Raw genomic sequence first — 18,553 nt, 5'->3', positions numbered from 1 at the left:
CTCTACTCTCCGACGCTAAGACACGCCCGCGCTCACTCCAGGGACTTGCTCACAATCTCGAACACGTTCTCGCTGAGCCCCTCCGTCTTCACGATCCTCTCCAGCTGCGCCTTCATCATCTCCTGCCTCTTCTCGTCGTACTTGCGCCAGCGGGTGAAACCGCCCACCATCCTCGCCGCGACGCCGCCGTTGAGCTTGTCAATCTTGAGCACGATGTCGCCCAGGAACTCGTATCCGCTGCCGTCCGCGGCGTGAAAGTTAATGGGCGTGCCTCCGACGAACCCGCCGACGAGCGAGTACACCTTGTTGGGGTTTTTGATGTCGAACGCCGGGTGATCCACCAGTCGCTTGACGTTCTCCACGTTGTTTGGGAGCGAAGCGCCCGCCTGGAGTCCGAGCCACTTGTTCATGATGAGCGGGTCGTGTTTCCACTGCTCGTAGAACGCGTCGATCGCCTCCTCGCGCTCCACGCAGTCGGCGCGACCGCTCAGCGCGCTCAGCGCGCTTATCTGATCGGTCATGTTATCGGCCGTCTTGAACCTGCGAAACGCCTCGGCGTCAATCTCCGGGTCCTCCAGGTAGGAGAGGAGCGCGAGGCACGTGTTCTTGAGGGTCCTCGCCGCGCGGGACTCGCCGTCGCGCTCGTACTTTTCCGACGTGTTGTCCCTCATCGTCCACAGGAGCTCCTCCTTGAGCTCCTTGGCGAGGGTCTTGACGACGAAATCGCGAGCCGCGTGGATGACGTCGGGGTCGGCGGGGACGACCATCTCGGAGAGCTCCCCTTCCGAGGGCAGAGCCATGGCGCGCGCGATGAACGCCTTGTCGGCGCCCTTCTCCTTGGCGAGATTGACGATGTTGCGCATGGCGTCGACGATCGCCTGGTCCATGACGAGCTCCTCGCCCTTACCCGCCTTTTCCACGAGGTCGAGGAGGAGCGCGCGGGTGAGGGTCTGGCCGGCTTCCCAGCGGTTGAACTGATCCGAGTCGTTGGCCATGAGGAAGATGAGATCCTCCTGGGTGAGGTCGGTGCTGAGCCTGACGGGCGCGCTGAAGTTGCGGAGGATCGACGGCACCGGCTTTTCCGCGACGTCGGTGAACACGAAAGTTTGAGACGCCTCGGAGAACCTGAGAACCTTGGTGGTCTCGCCGGCTGCCCCGGCTTCGCCCTCGAGGGTGAGCTCCATGTCGCTCCCGTCGCTCGCGAGGAGGCCGACCGCGATGGGCATGAGCACCGGCTTCTTGTCGCTCTGACCCGGGGTCGTCGGCGTGGACTGCGTGCAGGTCATGGTGAACGTTTTGGCCGCCGCGTCGTACTCGGTGGTCACGTCGAGCTTGGGCGTGCCAGCCTGGGAGTACCAGGGCTTGAAGGCTGTCAGGTCGGCGCCGTTAGCGTCGGCCATCGCGGCGAGGAAATCGTCGCAGGTGACCGCCTGTCCGTCGTGCCTCTCGAAGTAGAGGTCCATTCCCTTCCTGAATCCGTCCTTACCGAGCAGGGTCTCGTACATGCGGACGACCTCGGCTCCCTTTTCGTACACCGTGACGGTGTAGAAGTTATCCATCTTGATGTAGGATTCCGGTCGGATGGGGTGCGCCATCGGCCCGGCGTCCTGGGGAAACTGCGCCATGCGGAGCCTGGCAACGTCGCCGATGCGCTTCACGCCGCGGCTGTTCATGTCTGCGCTGAATTCCTGGTCGCGGTACACGGTCAGGCCCTCCTTCAGGGACAGCTGGAACCAGTCGCGGCAGGTGACGCGGTTGCCGGTCCAGTTGTGAAAGTACTCGTGAGCGACGACCCCCTCGATCGCGCTGTAGTCCATGTCCGTCGCCGTCTGCGGAGTCGCCAGCACCAGCCTGCTGTTGAAGATGTTCAGCGACTTGTTTTCCATCGCGCCCATGTTGAAGTCGTCCACGGCGACGATGTTGAACAGGTCCAGGTCGTACTCCAGTCCGAACACGTCTTCATCCCACTTCATGCTCTTAATGAGAGACACCATGGCCCAGTCCGCTTTATCGAGGTTGTGCTCCTCGACGTAGATGCGAAGCGCAACCTCGCGCCCGGACTTGGTGGTGAACTTATCCTCGATCATGCCCAGGTCACCGGCGACCAAGGCGAAGAGGTAGGCGGGCTTTGGGAAGGGGTCCTCCCAGACGGTGAAGTGCTTGCCGCCGTCGAGGTCGCCGGAGTCTACCAGGTTGCCGTTGGAGAGGAGCACGGGGTACTTGGCCTTGTCCGCGGTGATCCTGGTGGTGAACTCGGACATGACGTCGGGCCTGTCCTGGTAGAACGTGATCCGGCGGAATCCCTCCGCCTCGCACTGCGTGCAGAAGTTGCCGGAGGACTTGTAGAGTCCCTCCAGCTCGGTGTTCTCCTGGGGCTTGATCTTGGTGGTGATCTTGAGCTCGAAGGGTGCGGCGGGCGGCGCAGTGATGGTGAGCCCCTTTTTGGTGAGGACGTACGCGGACGCGTCGAGAGCGGTACCGTTGACTTCCACGCCGGCGAGCTCCACGGTCGGATCCCCGTTGAGGAACAGCGGCCGCGGGTCTCCGCCCGCCGCGAACGTGGGCTCGACCGAGATGGTGTTTCCCACGACGGTGACCTCCTCGCCGAGCTCGAAATCGAGGACCACCTTGGCGAACCTGTAGTCCGGGGCTGTGTAGTCCTTGAGGTAGATGGGCTTGGGAGCCTCGGCGACCTTCTCGGCGGTGGCGGCGGAAGAGGCCATCGCGCGGGTCGGGCGCGCGACGCTACGGGACGCCGCGAACCCGAAGGATGGCTTGGCGTGATGGGCCGCCTTGGACGCGGCGCGAGCCAGGGCGTTGGTCGCGAGGCCCGCGCGGGCGACGCGGGACATCACCTGAGGCATGCTCATCGTGTCGGTGGCGAACGAAGACGGCTGCTGGGCCGCTCGGTCGGTTGTGCGAGTCACGAGACGACGCGAAGATCGGAACGCTCGCGGTGCCGATAAAGCACAGTTGGCGATGACGTGTCGCCACGGGAACGCCCCGCCGAAGTCTGACTGAAACGCCGTGCGATTCGAGTGCTGATTGCCTTTGTGAATTAAAATCAACACGTCAGGTGAGGAACTGCACCAACTCCCTGGGAACCGGTTGCCCCGCGGTCTGCAGCAAACCGCACAGGCTCCTCGCGTGTCTCGCGTCCCCGGCCGCGAACATGCTCCTCGCCGCCCCCTTCGCCCCCGCGCGCCCCGTCCGCCCGATCCGGTGCACGTAATCCTCCATCTTCGCCGGGAAGTCGTAGTTGATCACCAAACTCACGTCCTTCACGTCGAGGCCTCGCGCGGCGACGTCCGTGGCGAGCATCACGGGCGATTTACCAGCCCTGAACTCCCCCAACACCCACTCTCGTTCCTCCTGCGTCTTATCGCCGTGTATGGACAGCGCGGGGAAGCCCTCGTGCCGCAGCCGTCTGGTCGCGGAGTCCACCCGAGCTTTGCTCGACAGGAAGACGATGACCCTCGGCGTCCAACCCCCCGCGTCGGCTTCGCCGAGCGCCCGCTCCAGCCACCCCACCAGTTTCGCGTGCTTGTCGTCCTCGTCCACCACCTCGACGATCTGTGAGACGTTATCCGACGCCCGTAACGCCTCGCCGCCGATGCGAACCGTCACGACGTCGTTGGTAAAGTCGCCCGCGGCGGCGGCGACCTCCGCGGGCCACGTCGCGGTGAAGAGTAGCGTCTGTCGGTCCGGCCTCGTGAGCCGCTCCACCCTTCGGATCTGCGGCTCGAACCCCAGGTCTAGCATGCGGTCCGCCTCGTCCAGCACGAAGTAGGTCACGCGACGCAGGTTGGTCGCCTTGGCGTTGAGAAGGTCGAGGAGCCGACCGGGTGTGGCGACGCACAACTCGACGCCCTCTCTCAGCGCGGCGATCTGCGCGTTACGCGGCGCGCCGCCGTAGATGCACGCGCTCTTGATCTTGGACGACTTGCCAAACGTCGCCGCCTGCTCCTGGATCTGCACCGCGAGCTCCCTGGTGGGCGCGAGGATGAGCACGATGGGGCCGTCCCCTCGCTCCAGGTAAGGCTGCGCGTTGATGTGAACCACCGCGGGCAGCAAGAACGCGAGGGTCTTGCCGCTGCCCGTCTCCGCGATGGATATGACGTCGCGGCCGGACAGCGCCGCGGGCCACGTCTGGGACTGCACGGGCGTCGGCGAGGGGAACCCGCACTTCGCGAGCTCGTCGACGCAGTACGCGGGCAGGGACGATTCCTCGAAGGTGCTGGCGGGTTTTGGGGGATCGCGACCGGTGACCCGCATGCCGCGCGCCGCGCGGAAGGCGTCGACGTCTTTCTCCGAACGCGACGCGACGGCGGGATGCTCGAGGTAGAAGTTCTTCTCGAAGAGCGGCGCGTCGCTCCAGTCGTCCTGCGGGCGGTTTGCGAGGATGCGAACGGGGCGTTAGGGCTGGGGTGCCGTCTCCGCCTGGTGGATCCAGGCTCGGCGGAAGCTGGGGACGCGCGGGTCTCACCTCGATCGCGCCCGCGCGCTCGTCGTACGCCATGCCGGCGACACCTCGCGGCTCACCCGCGCGCTCGGTGGTCGCCCGCGTCTCACGGCTCTCTGGGCCGCGCCCTATGGCCTGGGGTGTGTGGAGTGCCGGTGTCACCCTCGGTCGCGTGCCAATCGCCCCCGTCGAAAATTTTGACACGGACGCTGTGGGCGGGAAAACCAACAACAGCGATCGGGACTCCCCCTTGCTCCCCTTCCCTCCCCGTCTGGTCCACAACGCAACCGCGCGCGCGATTTCGCACGTGCACGATGCTCGCGATGTGCTCGATCGCATCCACGCGCCTGTCCGCCAAGGCGCGCCTCCGCGGCGTCTCGATCGGAAACTCGAGCGCGGCTCGACGCTCGCCGTCGGCTGTCGTCCGTCAGCCGCGTGGCGAGTCTCTGCGCGTGTTCGCCGCGCGCTGGCTGCTCAAGAACTGCGGCCCGAAGACGATCGAGCACCTGGGCGAGGACGTGGAGATCCCGGGCGATTTCGAGCTGAAGGGCCCGCGCGTGGTGGTTGGGCGCCAGGCGTCGGAGAGCGTCTCGCTCGAGATCGCCGTCCCGACGGTGTCCGGCGCGCACGCCATGCTGGAGGTGAGCGACGACGCGGTGATGGTCACCGATCTGTCGTCCACGAACGGGACCTTCATCGAGGGCGAGGAGCTCCAGGCCGGGATAGCCTACGAGCTCAAGGAGGGATCCGAGGTCATCTTCGGAGACGAGTTCCTCGCGTGCTTCGAGCTCCTCAAGCTCAAAAACTAGACCCCTCCCATCCGCCCCATACTGTATTCTCGCCTGCCCGTGCCCGCCAACCTCGAGTTTAATGTCACTCACACTCAGCACATATGTAACGGCGTCAAAGCCCCGGTGTAAAAGAATAGCCTCCTCCCCTCTAGGACCCTCGCCCCCCGCCCCGCCCCGATGAAAACCCGCAACATCCATCACAGCGGCTGGGGCCTCGACTGGAACACGTACACGTCGTCGCCCACGAGGCACCCCTCCACGTTTTGCGGTCCCCCAAACTCAGCCTCCAGCGCCGCACCGACCGCCGCCAGACGCCTGCACAGCCTCTCCCGCGCCCCGGCGTCCAAACTGAGCTCCTGCTTGCTGTAGTCCACAGCCTCGTCCCTCAGGCCGAGATGCGGCTGGTACACGCGGGCCATGCCGACGCCGCCGAACGCCGTCGTCGTCGCGTCGCCGGTGGCGAGGTCAACCTCCACCCTCCACGGGTCGCCCCGCGATCCGCTTCCGGACCTGGCGAGCGCCTCGCCGAGACCCACCGCGAGCTCGACCTCCAGCCGCGGGTCCGGCAGGGCGCCGGGGTTCAACGACTTTACCGACTCGATCCGGCCCCCGGTGTGCAGGACGAAAGACGTCGCCGCCGGCGCCATCTCCTGCACGATGACCGCCATGTGCGCGTCAGCCGACGCGGCGACGCCAGCCGCCGCGCGAGTTTGCACAGCCTCCGGGGTGAACAGCGACGCCCACACCGCGGCGACAGCCTCGGCGACCGCCGCGCAGCTGTTGGCCTGGACTCCCACGACGCTTAAGTGCCCGCTGCACCCGCTCATCTGCGCCGGGTCGTCGACGTTGGCCGACGCTCGAACGGCGAGGAGCCCGGTGCCGAACTTGCCGGACTCGAAGAAACCCGCGCATATCGTCGCGGCGAGCTCGAGCGAGCACCCGGCGTTTGTAACGAGCTCACGCACGGCGTCGCAGGCGCGCTCGATGTCCGGCGGGGACCCTCGGCGGGTCGCGTCGTCCACCGCGGCGATTGCGTTTTGGTACGCGGACCACCGGCCGCGTTCGCGAAGCCTCGACTCCATCGCGCCGAACGGCACCACGACGCCGTCTAGAGCCGTGAAGCCGCTGCCCGGGCGCGCGGCGATGCGGGTGAGGTCACCGCACGTCGCCGCTTTACGCCCCGCGCGCTCGGCGACCGCCTCGGCGAGTCGGACGCACTCGACGCCGTTGGAGATGAGTCGCGGGTTGAGCGTCGCACAGCTGGCGTGCGGCTTCGGACCATTGGGCCCCCGCACATTATACCTCGCCTCGTCGCGCTCCTGCGCGGACGCCCGCCCGAGGAGCACGCCGCCGTCGTTCACCGTGAGTTGCACCCAGTCGCCCATCAACTCGCGCGCCGCCCTCGCCGCGTTCTCGGCGCCCTTCGCGGATGGCGTGGCGGTGAGAGGCACGCCCTCCTGCCTCGCGCGCACGGCGAGGTGCGAAGTCGGGTTCAACGCCCTCGCGGCGATGATCCCACGCACGTGTCGCCCCGCGCACGTCACCTCCTCGCTCCCGTCGACGTTCCAGACGAACGCGATGACCGGGCCGTCGGCTTCGGTGCCGCACGCGCCGGGCTCCAGCACGTCGCACTCGACCAGGCGGCCCACGCCCTTGCCGAGGACGATTGACTTTTTGGAACCCTCCCCGAGACCCGCCGCGACGGAAGCCGCCCTGCGCATGGGATCGACCAGCCTGGACAGCTGGAAAGGCACTCCGCCGCGGATGGCGGTGTCGGCAAAGGCGTCGCTCACGTAGCTCGGGACGTTGAGCGCGGTGCCGAGCAGCGCGGGGGATTCACCGTACGCCTTCGTCACCGCCTCCGTGTGCGCCTGGAGCAGCCGCAGCGCTCGCTCCAGCGTGGCTCGCATTCGGAGCGCCGCCTCGGGGGTCCCGATCGGCCCCTGCCCGTTCGCGTCCCCCTTCGCGCACCACGCCTCGAGCTCCCTGGCCACCGCGTGGCACTCCATCGGCCGCCACATGGACAGGGCCACGTGCCTGAGGCCCTGCGACACGCAGTTACACGCCGCGGTCCAAACCGAGGGGTCGTACGAGAGCGACTGCTCAAACTCACCCTTACCCTCGTCGTCGTCGCCGACGAACCCGGCGCAGAAGAGCGTCCTGGTCAGGAGCACGAACCCGAGCTCCTCGAGGGACACCTCCGCCATCCTCCACTGCTGCCGCTGCGTCATGGCCGCCTCGCCGGACGTCGACTCGCGAAGCGCGGTGGAGAGCAGCGACGTGAAATAGCCGCGAACCGCCGTGGTGGCTCGAAGCGCCCTCAACACCGCCGCGCCCTCGGGGGTGGTCAGCCCGCTCCCCGCGGTCGTCGTGGCGCTCGCGCTGCGCGTCAGCTGCGACATGGCGTCCCGTAACTCGTCGACCATGAGCTTCTGGTCGTCGTCCAGCGCCTCCATGGCGTAGAGCCTGTCGAGCGCGCCGGCGCAGTTGAAGTACCGCTTGAGCTCCTGCGTGAACGCGACAAACTCGTCCACGAATCTCTGAGGGTACTGACCGGGGTAGGCATCTTCTTTGATGGTCTTGAGCATGGCCTCCGTGGCGAACAACGCCACCGGTCCGGCGTTCCTCGCGAGCTTGTTCTCGATGGATTTGGAAATCTCCTCGCGGAGCGGCTGGGGAACCTCGGGCATGGACGTGATGCCGCGGATGCGAGCCATCGGAGCGCCGCCGCGTTCGAACTCGTCCGCGAAGCTCGGGAGCCAAGGTTGAATCTGCCGCATCAGCGCGCGCTCCACCTCCCCGACCCGGGTCCCTCGCTTGTACAGCTCGCCGGCGGTGGTCTCCAGATTGACGAAGATATCCCGCGCAACGCCGCAGGCGGCGGCGGGACCCCGCCGCCCGTCGTCCTCGCCGCAGTCCACGTCGCAGTTGCCGAGCCACCTGACGTAGATGCAGCACGCGGCGATCTTATCCACGGTGACCTCGTTGCCGGTGCCGATCATCCCGGAGACGATCTCCAGTTTCTCGAGCCAGGTGGACGCGGCGTCGTCGGCCACGGCGAGGTCTCGGCACGCGCCGTCGGGCAGCAAATGAACCGAGTTACTCAGCCTCGGGGGCTCGTACTCGTACGCCCTGGAGGCGTACGAATCAACCCGAGGCGCCGCAGCGGCGGACTGCGCGGACTGGCCGCCGTAACCGTTCTGCGCGGACTGGTAACCGTTCTGCGCGGACTGGTAACCGTTCTGTGCGGACTGGCCGCCGTACCCGTTGTACCCGTCCGTCGCCGGCTCGGTGTACCAGTCGCTGGACGACCGCCCGCTCTCCGACCCGCCCTGCGATCCGCCGTTGTACGAGATCCCCGAGCCGTACGACGACGATCCCGAGCCGTACGATGACCCGCTCGAGCCGCTGCTCACCGATTCCCCCCCCCGTCCGTCGGGCACCGTGTACGCGGGTTGGTAATCATCCGCCGCCGTCGCCGCCTTGCTCGGCGGCGGCGCCGACGGTTCGTACGACGAAGACGACCACCCGTTAGTTCCGTCGGTCGCCGAGAAGGAGCTTCCGGAGTTTGACGAGCTTTCGCTTCCGGAGTTTGACGACCAGCCGTTGGTGTTCTTCGACGAGGGCGGCGCGCTCTGCCACGAGTCGACCGCGTACGCCGCTCCGTACCCGTTGTCGGACTCGTCCCTCCCGGCCGCGTTGTTGCTCTTCCTGTTGGCCAAGCCGGTGAGCCGCTCCAGGGTCTTGCTGACTCGGTCGTTGAAGCTGGAATACGAATCACCGTCCGACTCGTCGTAAGACGGACTCCGGCTCGATTGGCGCCTTCGGATGTCCTCGTAAGACTCGTACGCCGCCATCGCCTGCGTCAAACCGGCGTTCGCGTTGTCGTAGGCGTTCACCGGGACGGGCTCCGCCGTCTTCGTCTCGAACCCGAACGCGGCCGCGAACCCCTGCGACGCCTGCTCCGCCGCCATGCTCAGCTCCGATTGCGCCGACGATCTCGACGTCGGCGGAGTAGTCGTCACAGACGGAAGGTCCGCGTCCCACTCGGCGTACCTGTCCGCCAGCGTTGGGAGGTCGTCCGTCTTGGACGCCTTCGCCGCGGTCTTCTCCCCGCGCGCCGCCTCCCTGGCGCGCTCCACGCGCTCGCTGAACGACTGAGAGAACGCGCCCAGCCCGCTTGAACCCTTGGCGGCGCTCGAACCGCCGCTCGACGAGGACCGCCAGCTCCCCTTGGAGAAATCGGGGGGATCCAGGCTGATCCCGCCCGGAGTCGTCCTCTTACCCGGCGTGCCCGGCGTCGGCTCCTTCCTCGCGCCCGGCGCGGGCTCAAAGTGCGCGCCGGGGGGCGACGATGACGACGACTGGTTGTTCACCGACGCGGGCTGCGACGTGATGTTGTTGACGTTGAGCGGCTGCCCCTGCGCGCTCGCGGCGGGCGTCGTCGGCGGTCCGGGCGTCGGCCTCGGGGAGATTTGTACGTCCAACGCTTGGCCGTACTCGCCGGATATCCTGCAGATGGCGTCGCCCCCGCCGGGCGTCAGGTCCAGCGTTCGGTTTCCGAAATCTTCCCAGTCAAACTCCATCCCCTTGTACGTGGTGAGCAGCTTGTACTTGACCTCCTTGACCGTCGCGGGTATGTCGACCCGCGCGGTCCACACGTCGCCCTCCGTCCACTTCAAGATGTACGCCTTCTCGGGTTTCCAGCTGCCAAACTCCGTCGCGTCGCCCGATATGCCCATCTGCAGGCCGTAGTCGAGCTTTCCGTGGATGCTGACCAGCAGCGTGGTGCCACTCGGCGCGGCTCCCGACCCGCCGGCGCCGCCCCCGGGCTGCTGCGACGCGGAATCCGAGCCCCCGGTGGAGACGTTCGCGACGTGAGACGGCGCCTCGTGCGTTCCGACGATCGCCCGCCGCGCGGGCCTCGGCCCCGACCCCACGCGTCGCGACCCGACGGGAAGCTGACTGTGCATTTCGTTACCTCGGGCAGCGCCCGCGGGTCGACGCCGGCGCGCGAGCTGCGTCACGCGGGGCGCGGCGTGCCCCGGCGCGACCAGCGGTCGCATCGCCGACATCGTCGTCGTCCGTGCGGCGCCACGAACGCGACCTCGCGAAGGGTGGTACGACAGGGGTTGTGCCCCTAGGTTGTCCCTTCCGCACCGCAACCCGCGGGTGCCTTTGTTGGTTTCCAAACCCCTTTTTACCCCCTGCGCGGCCAACAGGTGTCGGGTCGAGATCTCCAATTTCCCACGGACCGTGAGTGTTCCGCCGTGTGTTTCCCGTTTCGCGGACGGAAATGAAACTGCGATCCGACGCGGCAGAATCGCGAAGCGCCGGCCAATCAACGACGTTCGTACATCGCCTTTTCCTTTTTTTGGAGTCACGAACCGTGGCCGTGACTCGGCGCGCTGTGCGGGAGAAAAAAAAAAGCGATTCGGGAACCGTCGAAAGGATAAAATCCTGAATCGCGAATGGCGCAACTTCGGTCGCTCCAAGCGTCGATTTTCTTGGCTCGATTTTCTTGGCTCGATTATCAAAACGTCAGTCATCATCGCGGTGACTCACGCGCAACAACCCCCACCCCACCAGAACGCTCGCCGCAGCATCGGGTCGGTCCACTCACCCGGATAGAGACGACGATGACACCCCACGCGGTGATGGCGGGCGCGCGAGCGGCGGCGATCGCGCCTCGCGCCTCGAGTCGCGCCCGCGGTGGCGCACCCTCCTCCTCCTCATCCTCCTCATCCTCAGCCTCCTCCCGAATCCGCGTTTGCGTCGCCGGGTCGGAGCCGTCGTCGGAGCCGTCGCTTCACCGGCTGTGCCTTCCCCCCTCCCGCCGCGATGCGCTCGCACTCGGCATCGCCGCCCTCGTTTCCGCGTCGTCCCCGCGTCCCTCCGTCGCGGGGGGTGTGCCCACCCTCGCGGAGGTGACCCCGCCGATCGCCCCGGCCGAGGCGCTGACGTCGCTCGAGTCGGGCACCGTCGCGCTGTTCGAGCGTTGCACCCGCTCCGTCGTCAACGTCGTGGACGTCACCGTGCTCTCGGGCAAGGCGATGACCTCCGGCGCGGTCGTGCCCGAGGGTAACGGCACCGGGTTCGTGTGGGACTCCGACGGTCACGTCGTCACCAACTGGCACGTCATCGGCAGCATCCTCTCGCAGGTCCCAAAGGGCCGAGACCCGGGCGAGGTCGCGAAGGTCACCCTGGAGGGCGCCGACGGCAGGACCAAGACGTTCCCGGCGACGCTCGTCGGCGCGGAGCGCAGTAAAGACCTCGCGGTCCTCAAGGTCAACGCCCCCAAAGAGTACATCACGCCAATCGCGCGGGGTAAGTCCGACGGCGTCAGGGTGGGCCAGGCCGTGTTCGCCATCGGCAACCCGTTCGGATTCGACCACACGTTGACCACCGGCGTCGTGTCCGGCCTCGGGCGGACGATCCAGAGCCAGGCGGGCAGTTTGATCAGCGGCGGGATCCAGACTGACGCGGCGATAAACCCGGGAAATAGCGGCGGGCCCCTCCTGGACGCGAGCGGCCGCCTCGTTGGGGTCAACACCGCCATCTTCACGAGCACGGGCGCGAGCGCGGGGGTCGGGTTCGCGATACCCGTCGACTTGGTGCAGAGGGTCGTGCCGCAGCTCATCGAGTTTGGGAGCGTGCGACTGCCGAGCCTGAACGTCACCGCCGCGGACCCCAACGTGGGTAAGCAGCTCGGGGTCAAATCGCAGGGCGTGCTGGTGCAGGCGGTTCCGAGCGGCGGGGAGGCGGCCAAGGCGGGGCTCCTGGCGACGCGGCGGGGTCTCGGCGGGATCGTCGCCGGGGACGTCATCGTGGAGGCTGACGGGCGGCGGGTGGTGACGGAGGGCGACCTGGTGGCGGCGGTGGAAGCGCACCAGGTGGGAGAGAGCGTCGTGCTGAAGGTGAGGAGGGGAGAGGGCGGAGACGAACGGGCCGTCGAGGAGGTGACCCTCACGATCAAGCTCGAAGCAGCCGCGGAGCAGAAGTGACGACGGGACGACTCGAAAGATTACACGTGGATGCTTTAATTAAATTAAGCAAAGACGGCGGGTTAAGCGGTACAGACAAAGCTGGCGAAGACAGCTGATCACGATTCCTCCTCCTCCTCCTCCGCGCCCGCCTCCGTCGCGTTCTCCTTCGCCACGGCGGTGATGTTCTCGCACTTGTACTTGATGTTCTTCGAGTTGAAGTACGAGTACTCGTTGTTGAACGTGAACACGAGCGTCCCGTCACCGGGGGACTCCAGCACCTCCGACTTGACCCCAGCCCCGGACTTGTGCTTGAACCTCTTCACCACCGTCATGGGCGTGCCACTGTTGATCCCCCTCTCCCTCAGCACCACGTCCAACTCCACGCCCTGCTCCTCCACCTGCAGGTGCCACGCCACCTTGTCCCCGCGGCTGACCTCCACGTACGCCAGCAGCTTATCTCGCGCCGCGACGTTCGCCGCGATGAGTCCGTCGCCGTCCTTCTTGGCCACCATCGTCTTCTGATCGTTGGGGACGCCGCATATGCACCCCGGCGAACACCTGCACGTGCCGCCCATGAACGTGGGAATGGTCTCCATCTTTACGTGTTTGGCGAAGGGGCACTTGGAGACGTCGCCCTTGAGGGTGTCGCCCGGGCAGATGGCCACCTTGGCTTTGGTCTTGGCGCTGATCAAGCCGCGGACCATGCTCCATATCACGCTGAAGATATACGGGACGTTGATGAGCACCGCGCGGTCCAGAAGCTGCGGGTACAGCGTCTCCGACATCTTGGAGGACTCCCCAAGCACCTTCTGGAACCTCTTGTCAGTCCCGGCCATCAGCGACACGTGATTGAGGTCGTTCACGGTGATGAGCTTGTGAAGCTTTCGCGTCCTGCGCGTCCGCTCGTCGGCGATGAGGAAGCCGATCTCTTTCCTGTACATCATGAACATGAGGACCTCGTCTTTGGTGTGCACGTCCATCATCGCGGACGGGTTGCTGATCCCCGCGCGTATGCAGTAAACAGGATTTCCCCTCTTATCCTCCCCATGGTAGTCCGCCGCGACGAACCGCTCGATGGATGCAAACTTCTTTACCCTCTCCCGCTTGGCCGCCTTCTCCAGCATCTCCGCGTGCTCCTTCCTCCATGACAGCGTCTTCCGCGCAGTGGCCAAGGCTTCGTCGTCCTCATCGTGGCTCAGGCAGAATCTCAAAGCCCAGATGTCGTCGTACGGGGTACCTTCCCCGACAGGGAGCGAGGGTGCGTCGTCCCCGGTTCCGTTCTTTAGGGAAGTCAGGATCTTCTCCACGCGCGCCGCGTTGGCGGCGAGGAGCTCGTCGACATCGAGCAGGGGTTTGGCCAGATCCTTGGCGGGACCCATGGCCGCGACGGGCGCGGCGAGTTTGTCCCGAGTTTGTCCCAGGGGAGACGACCTGACGGCTTTCCGCGACCTCGGCGTGCCACGGATCGATCCCTGTCTGGACAACCCCCGCGCTAATGCCAAACTCGACCAATCACGATACCGTATTGCCCACGTCTAATATTTCGGCGCGGTGACCAAATAAATCAAAGCGGTGAACCGTGAGCTCCTGTCTGTTCTATCCCGAATCTTTGCCACGTCGCTCAGCACACGGACGCGCGCCAACGACGCCTCTACCGTCCCGTACCGCCATCATGCACTGCATCGGTCGTGTCGCACCGGTGAACGTCGCGCCGATCGCGGCGCCCGGCACGAAGAGGACCGCCCGGAGGACCGCCGCGGCGCGCCAGCTGTGCCGCGCCGGCTCGTCCGATGAGGACGGCAACGACGACGATCGGGAGCGACGACCCGCGCAGATGCCCCGTCGCAAACTAATCAACCTCGCCGCCGCCACCACCGCGCTGGTGGTGTCCAACAAGGCGAACGCCAACGAGTTCGCGGGCGACGCGGCGATGGCGATCATGAACCGCGTCGGCAAGGTGAAGATGTCAGACGACGAGTGGAAGGCGAAGCTGAGGGACGAGCCGTACGCGTACGAGGTGCTCAGGCACGAGGCGACCGAGCGTCCGTTCAGCTCCCCGCTCAACACCGAGAAACGAACCGGCACGTTCACATGCGCCGGATGTGGCGTCCCGCTGTTCAAATCGTCCGCCAAGTACGACAGCGGCACGGGATGGCCGTCCTTCGTGGAGCCCATCACGCCGGCGGCGGTGACGGAGGTGCCCGACTACTCCATCATCTTCCTCCCGCGGACGGAGGTGCGGTGCGCGAACTGCCAGGGTCACCTGGGCCACGTGTTCGACGACGGACCGAGGGACAGGACGGGGCTGAGGTACTGCATGAACGGGGTGTCCCTCCACTTCGAGCCAGCGGCGGACGCCTGAGATTGAGTCGATATCGACCGTCGCGATGTGTAATGTTTGTATCTTTTCCTTGCTAAAAACGTCGACAATGACGTCCCGTCGCCAATCACTTGGCCACGATCGCCTCGAGGGCCTCCTCCACGTTCTCGTACTTGAACTCGAATCCGAGCTCCCGCGTTCGAGTCGGCAGCACCTTCTGACCGTCCAGGACCACCGTCGCTCCCTCGCCCAGGAGCGCCCTCAGCGCAAGCCCGGGCACCGGCAGCCAGTTGGGCCTGTCAGTCGCCTTGGCGACAGCCTCGCATAGCCCGTCCATCGTGGTGGGCACCGGTGCCGTGCCGTTCACCACGCCCGCGTATTTCTTCGGCTCCATCAGCGCGCGAACGAAGAGCTCGACGAGGTCGTCCCTGTGGATCCAGCTCACGAACTGCTTCCCGCTGCCGAGCGGGCCGCCGCCGTAAAGCTGGAACACGGGGAGGATCTTGGCGAGAGCGCCGCCGCCCTTCTCGAGGACGACGCCGGTGCGAACCACCGTCGTGGTGGACTCGCACCTCGCCGCCTCTTTCTCCCAGTCCACGCAGAGCTTGGCGAGGAAATCCTTGCCGGCGCGGGCCTTCTCGCTGAAGCCGGCGTCCGCCTTGGACGAGCCGTAGAATCCAACCGCGGATGAGCTCACCAGCGTCGGGCGCTCGGCCGCGGGCAGGGCGTTGATGGCGTCCACCACCCGCCTCGTGGTGACGATGCGGGACTTGACCAGCGTCTTCTTGTACTCGGCGTTCCACGGGGAGGAGATCGGGGCGCCGGCCAGGTTAACGACGCCGGTGCATCCCTTGACGGCTTCGTACCACTCGATCTTTCCCTTCATGGTGTCCCAGCTGTAGAACTTGGCGCCGTTGAGCGCGGCGTTGGGCATGGCGAGCCTGGCGCTGATGGCGTTGCGAGTGAGGATGCGGACCTCGTGGCCGTCGGCCATGAGCCTGTCCACGAGCGCCTTGCCGACGAAGCCGGTGGCGCCGGTGACGGCAACGACCATCTTAGTCTTCTGCTCGGCGACGGGCGCGTCTTCGGCGGAGGCGCGGACCCGCGAGGTCGACGCGCGGAGCGTGCGACGGGCGGGCTGCGCGGAGGCGCCGCGGAGGGGCGCGGCGGCCCGGGAGCGGCTCGAAAGCGCGGGAGAGGCCTGCACGGCGGTAGCGGCGGTCATCATCGCAACTGTTAAAGTGAACCGTCGTCGCCAGCCACACAGTCGAGTGATTATCGTACGTGGCCTTTCCTCGATGGGTTTTTACTGGTCGGCAGGGTCGGAGCCGGGCGTCACCACGTTGCCCGTGCGGTGGCGCCTAATTGCGGTTGAAAAAATTCGCTGTCACCACGAAAGCCTTGGGTGAGAAAAGTTCGATGTTAAAAACGTCGGTTTTCGCGGCAACACACACAGAGAGACCGCGCGGCGAGCCCGTCAATGCTGCGAACAGTCGTGTCCCGTGCCCTCGCCTCGCGCGCCCCCGCCGCCGCGCGCGCGGGAGGTAACACCGCGTGGCGTCACACCCGTCTCATGAGCACCGAAGAGGAGCCCGCGACGCTCGCCGCGGGCGCCGAGGGCGAGGAGGGCGAGTTCGCCCCGAGCGACGAGATCAAGTTCGAGTCCTCCGAGCCCAGGTACATGACCACCCTGACCTTCTCCGAGGCGGGGCTGCAGGCGATGATCAAGAGGGACATCGACAGGGAGAAGGTGCGACCCCAAACCCGCGAGTTCGGCGGGATTCATCGCTCTCGACGCGCGATCCCCGAGCCCCGATCGGTGTACGCAAAATTTCACGTCGTTCGCCAACACACACCAGAGACTCATCACGTCGCACCCGTCTCCCAAACGCAGTCCGCGGCGAAGATCATCGGTCTGCTCGGGGGTAGGCTCCAGAGCTACCACGTCACCACCACCGGCGACGCCAACGCCGTGGTGACGTACACATTCCCGAAGAACCACAACGTGCAGACTCTGCTCTACACCCTCATGGCTTCGGGTTCGTACTCGAAGCAGCGCACGGTGAAGCTCATGACGTGGGAGGATGCCGCCATGTCCCTGAAGCAGTCCCGGGCGATCTACGCCAACGGCGGGGTGAGCTGCAACCTGTCCCTCGCGGTGCCCAAAGTTGACGCGTGAGAGGAGGAGCTTTGAAATCGAGTTGAACTGTATCATCGCCCGGCCGTCCTCTCGTCGTCGCCGTAAAGTCGCCCCTCTGTTCTGTTGCCAAAGGAACAGAAACTCGCTTCGATCTGTTTCGCGCGGAAAATCTCTTTTTTTTCGTCCGCACCACGGATTCGTCACTCTCACATATGGGTTTTCACCCTGGGGAGCGACCCCGAAAATCCCTAAAAAGGTTATCCAGCCAGATCGCCACGTTGGTCTCAATCCGCCCCGGCTACACGCCCCGCGCCCAGATCTGCCGGCGCTTCGGGAGCGAAAGACGCGCCCGAACCCCGCGAGAGCTTCACCGCGCACACTCTCCGAGTCCGAGTAACCGAGAGACCGCGCGAAACGCAGTCGAGATGGCGGCGCACGTCCGAGCCGGGCCCGTCCTGGTCCGCTGCGCGAGCGAACTCCGCAGGTGTCACTGCCGGTCCTCCTCGCTCGCCGCGGGAGTCTCCCCGTGGCGCCGCGCGGGCGCCGCTGGGCGCCTCCGCGCGCGCGCGTGCGTCGCGGCGCCTCCCGCGGCGTTCGGCCGGCGCGAGGCTCCCCGCCGCGACCCCGCCGCCTTCCGCCTCTTCGCGTCCGGCAGCGGCGACCCGGGCGAGTCCGCCGACGACGACGGCCCGCGGGATTACCTCGCGGAACTCTCCTGGCTGCCCCCGCTGGACCCCACGAAGGAGATCGAGGAGATCGACCCGGAGGCGAGCCCGCAGACGATGGTCCTCCCGCTCTTTCCCCTCGGTTCCACCGCGTACCTGCCGCACAGCGACCACATCCTGAACATCTTCGAGCCGAGGTACCGGCAGATGTACTCCGACATCCTGTTCAACGGATCGCGCAGATTCGCCGTGCCGGTGTCCAACCCGGAGACCGGGCGGCTCGCCACCGTCGCGCCGGTGTTCTACCTCGAGGACCTGAAGGAGGTGAGCGAGCAGACGGACGACGCGGTCAAGTACGTGTGCTCTCACAAGGTCATCGGCCGAGTTCGCATCAACAGGACCCTCAACGACAAAGTCTGGCGCGACAGGACCACCTACCTGAAGGCGGTGGTGGAGCCGCTGGAGGACGGCGACGACGACGAGGACTTGAGTACCAGGGAGCGCACCCTGACCGATCGATTCACGAGCATCATCGAGAACCAGACCAAGCTGCAGGAGCCGGTGCGGTTCACCGAGAATCTCAAGGCGACGCTGAGCGCCGCGCGGGGCGAGGACGGGCTGTGGCGCATGGCCGGGCTGTGGCAGTCGCTCATGCAGAACCGACTCGCCGCCAAGGAGAGCGAGCTCAGCGACGAGATCCAGAAGCTGCTGCGGCAGTACCTGGAGTCCCAGGGGCAGGACATGAGGTCCAAGGTTACCGTCCAGTTTGACTCGCTCCCGGCGGAGATTCGCGCTGAGTTCACTCGCCTGCAGCAGCAGTACAGGGAGGAGAGCGCCGCGATGGTGAGCGCCACCATCTACCCTTTCGTGCTCTTAGTGCAGTGCGACACTCACGCCGAGCGTCTCAGCGTCTTCGGGGAGATGCTGGAGGAGGAGGAGAAGAGGCTTCAGGCGAAGGTCGCGCTGCAGAGTCTCTTCTCCGGCGGGATGGGAGGGGCAGACGCTAAGGGTCTGGACGAGCCCCCGACGGAGGCTTGAGAGCGAGGGATTCATCGATTGACAGAGGAGAGAGAGTGTGAGAGTGAGTGAGTGAGTGAGTTCGAGGAGGGACGGGGACGCGCTCGCGCAACGATTCGGTTTTTGAAAGTCGAGGGGAGTAGCCCCTCGTCACTATGATACCCAAGGTATT

At 66.1% G+C, this 18,553-nt stretch overlaps 9 protein-coding genes across 9 annotated transcripts; 4 read left to right on the top strand and 5 right to left on the bottom strand.

The window, feature by feature from the left end:
• Positions 1-32: 32 nt before the first annotated feature.
• On the bottom strand, positions 33-2,723 carry MICPUN_97583 (predicted protein; the record flags this gene model as incomplete). The annotated part of the gene is made up of 1 exon (XM_002502909.1): positions 33-2,723. One exon carries the CDS (start codon positions 2,721-2,723, stop codon positions 33-35), a length of 2,691 nt encoding a protein of 896 aa, XP_002502955.1.
• Positions 2,724-3,072: 349 nt separating this feature from the next.
• MICPUN_82978 (predicted protein) lies at positions 3,073-4,380 on the bottom strand (the record flags this gene model as incomplete). The annotated part of the gene is made up of 1 exon (XM_002502908.1): positions 3,073-4,380. A coding segment is annotated over one exon (1,308 nt), but the record flags the coding sequence as incomplete, so codon positions are not given.
• A 405-nt stretch (positions 4,381-4,785) lies between these two features.
• Positions 4,786-5,271, top strand: MICPUN_59488 (predicted protein; the record flags this gene model as incomplete). Its single annotated transcript, XM_002503262.1, has 1 exon — positions 4,786-5,271. The coding sequence occupies one exon, from the start codon at positions 4,786-4,788 to the stop codon at positions 5,269-5,271; it is 486 nt and encodes a 161-aa protein (XP_002503308.1).
• A 179-nt stretch (positions 5,272-5,450) lies between these two features.
• PWD3 (carbohydrate-binding module family 20 protein) lies at positions 5,451-10,328 on the bottom strand (the record flags this gene model as incomplete). Its single annotated transcript, XM_002502907.1, has 1 exon — positions 5,451-10,328. One exon carries the CDS (start codon positions 10,326-10,328, stop codon positions 5,451-5,453), a length of 4,878 nt encoding a protein of 1,625 aa, XP_002502953.1.
• An 849-nt stretch (positions 10,329-11,177) lies between these two features.
• MICPUN_68908 (predicted protein) lies at positions 11,178-12,182 on the top strand (the record flags this gene model as incomplete). Its single annotated transcript, XM_002503261.1, has 1 exon — positions 11,178-12,182. A coding segment is annotated over one exon (1,005 nt), but the record flags the coding sequence as incomplete, so codon positions are not given.
• Positions 12,183-12,355: 173 nt separating this feature from the next.
• On the bottom strand, positions 12,356-13,618 carry MICPUN_101111 (predicted protein; the record flags this gene model as incomplete). Its single annotated transcript, XM_002502906.1, has 1 exon — positions 12,356-13,618. The coding sequence occupies one exon, from the start codon at positions 13,616-13,618 to the stop codon at positions 12,356-12,358; it is 1,263 nt and encodes a 420-aa protein (XP_002502952.1).
• Positions 13,619-13,885: 267 nt separating this feature from the next.
• On the top strand, positions 13,886-14,655 carry MICPUN_108488 (predicted protein). Its single transcript, XM_002503260.1, has one exon. The coding sequence runs from the start codon at positions 13,912-13,914 to the stop codon at positions 14,599-14,601; it is 690 nt and encodes a 229-aa protein (XP_002503306.1). The 5' UTR covers positions 13,886-13,911; the 3' UTR covers positions 14,602-14,655.
• Positions 14,656-14,686: 31 nt separating this feature from the next.
• On the bottom strand, positions 14,687-15,613 carry MICPUN_82786 (predicted protein; the record flags this gene model as incomplete). The annotated part of the gene is made up of 1 exon (XM_002502905.1): positions 14,687-15,613. The coding sequence occupies one exon, from the start codon at positions 15,611-15,613 to the stop codon at positions 14,687-14,689; it is 927 nt and encodes a 308-aa protein (XP_002502951.1).
• Positions 15,614-16,039: 426 nt separating this feature from the next.
• Positions 16,040-18,402, top strand: MICPUN_101109 (predicted protein; the record flags this gene model as incomplete). Its single annotated transcript, XM_002503259.1, has 3 exons — positions 16,040-16,309; positions 16,454-16,734; positions 17,184-18,402. The coding sequence occupies 3 exons, from the start codon at positions 16,040-16,042 to the stop codon at positions 18,400-18,402; spliced, it is 1,770 nt and encodes a 589-aa protein (XP_002503305.1).
• Between the last annotated feature and the right edge of the window lie 151 nt (positions 18,403-18,553).

The sequence above is a fragment of the Micromonas commoda genome, chromosome 6, assembly GCF_000090985.2.
Source record: "Micromonas commoda chromosome 6, complete sequence".
In the NCBI taxonomy this organism is placed as follows: domain Eukaryota; kingdom Viridiplantae; phylum Chlorophyta; class Mamiellophyceae; order Mamiellales; family Mamiellaceae; genus Micromonas; species Micromonas commoda.
This window is presented reverse-complemented; position numbering and strand designations above follow the sequence as displayed.

What these genes read in the sequence shown, in the direction of transcription:
- MICPUN_108488 (XM_002503260.1), top strand. Translation starts at nt 13,912, where the DNA reads ATGCACTGCATCGGTCGTGTCGCACCGGTGAACGTCGCGCCGATCGCG.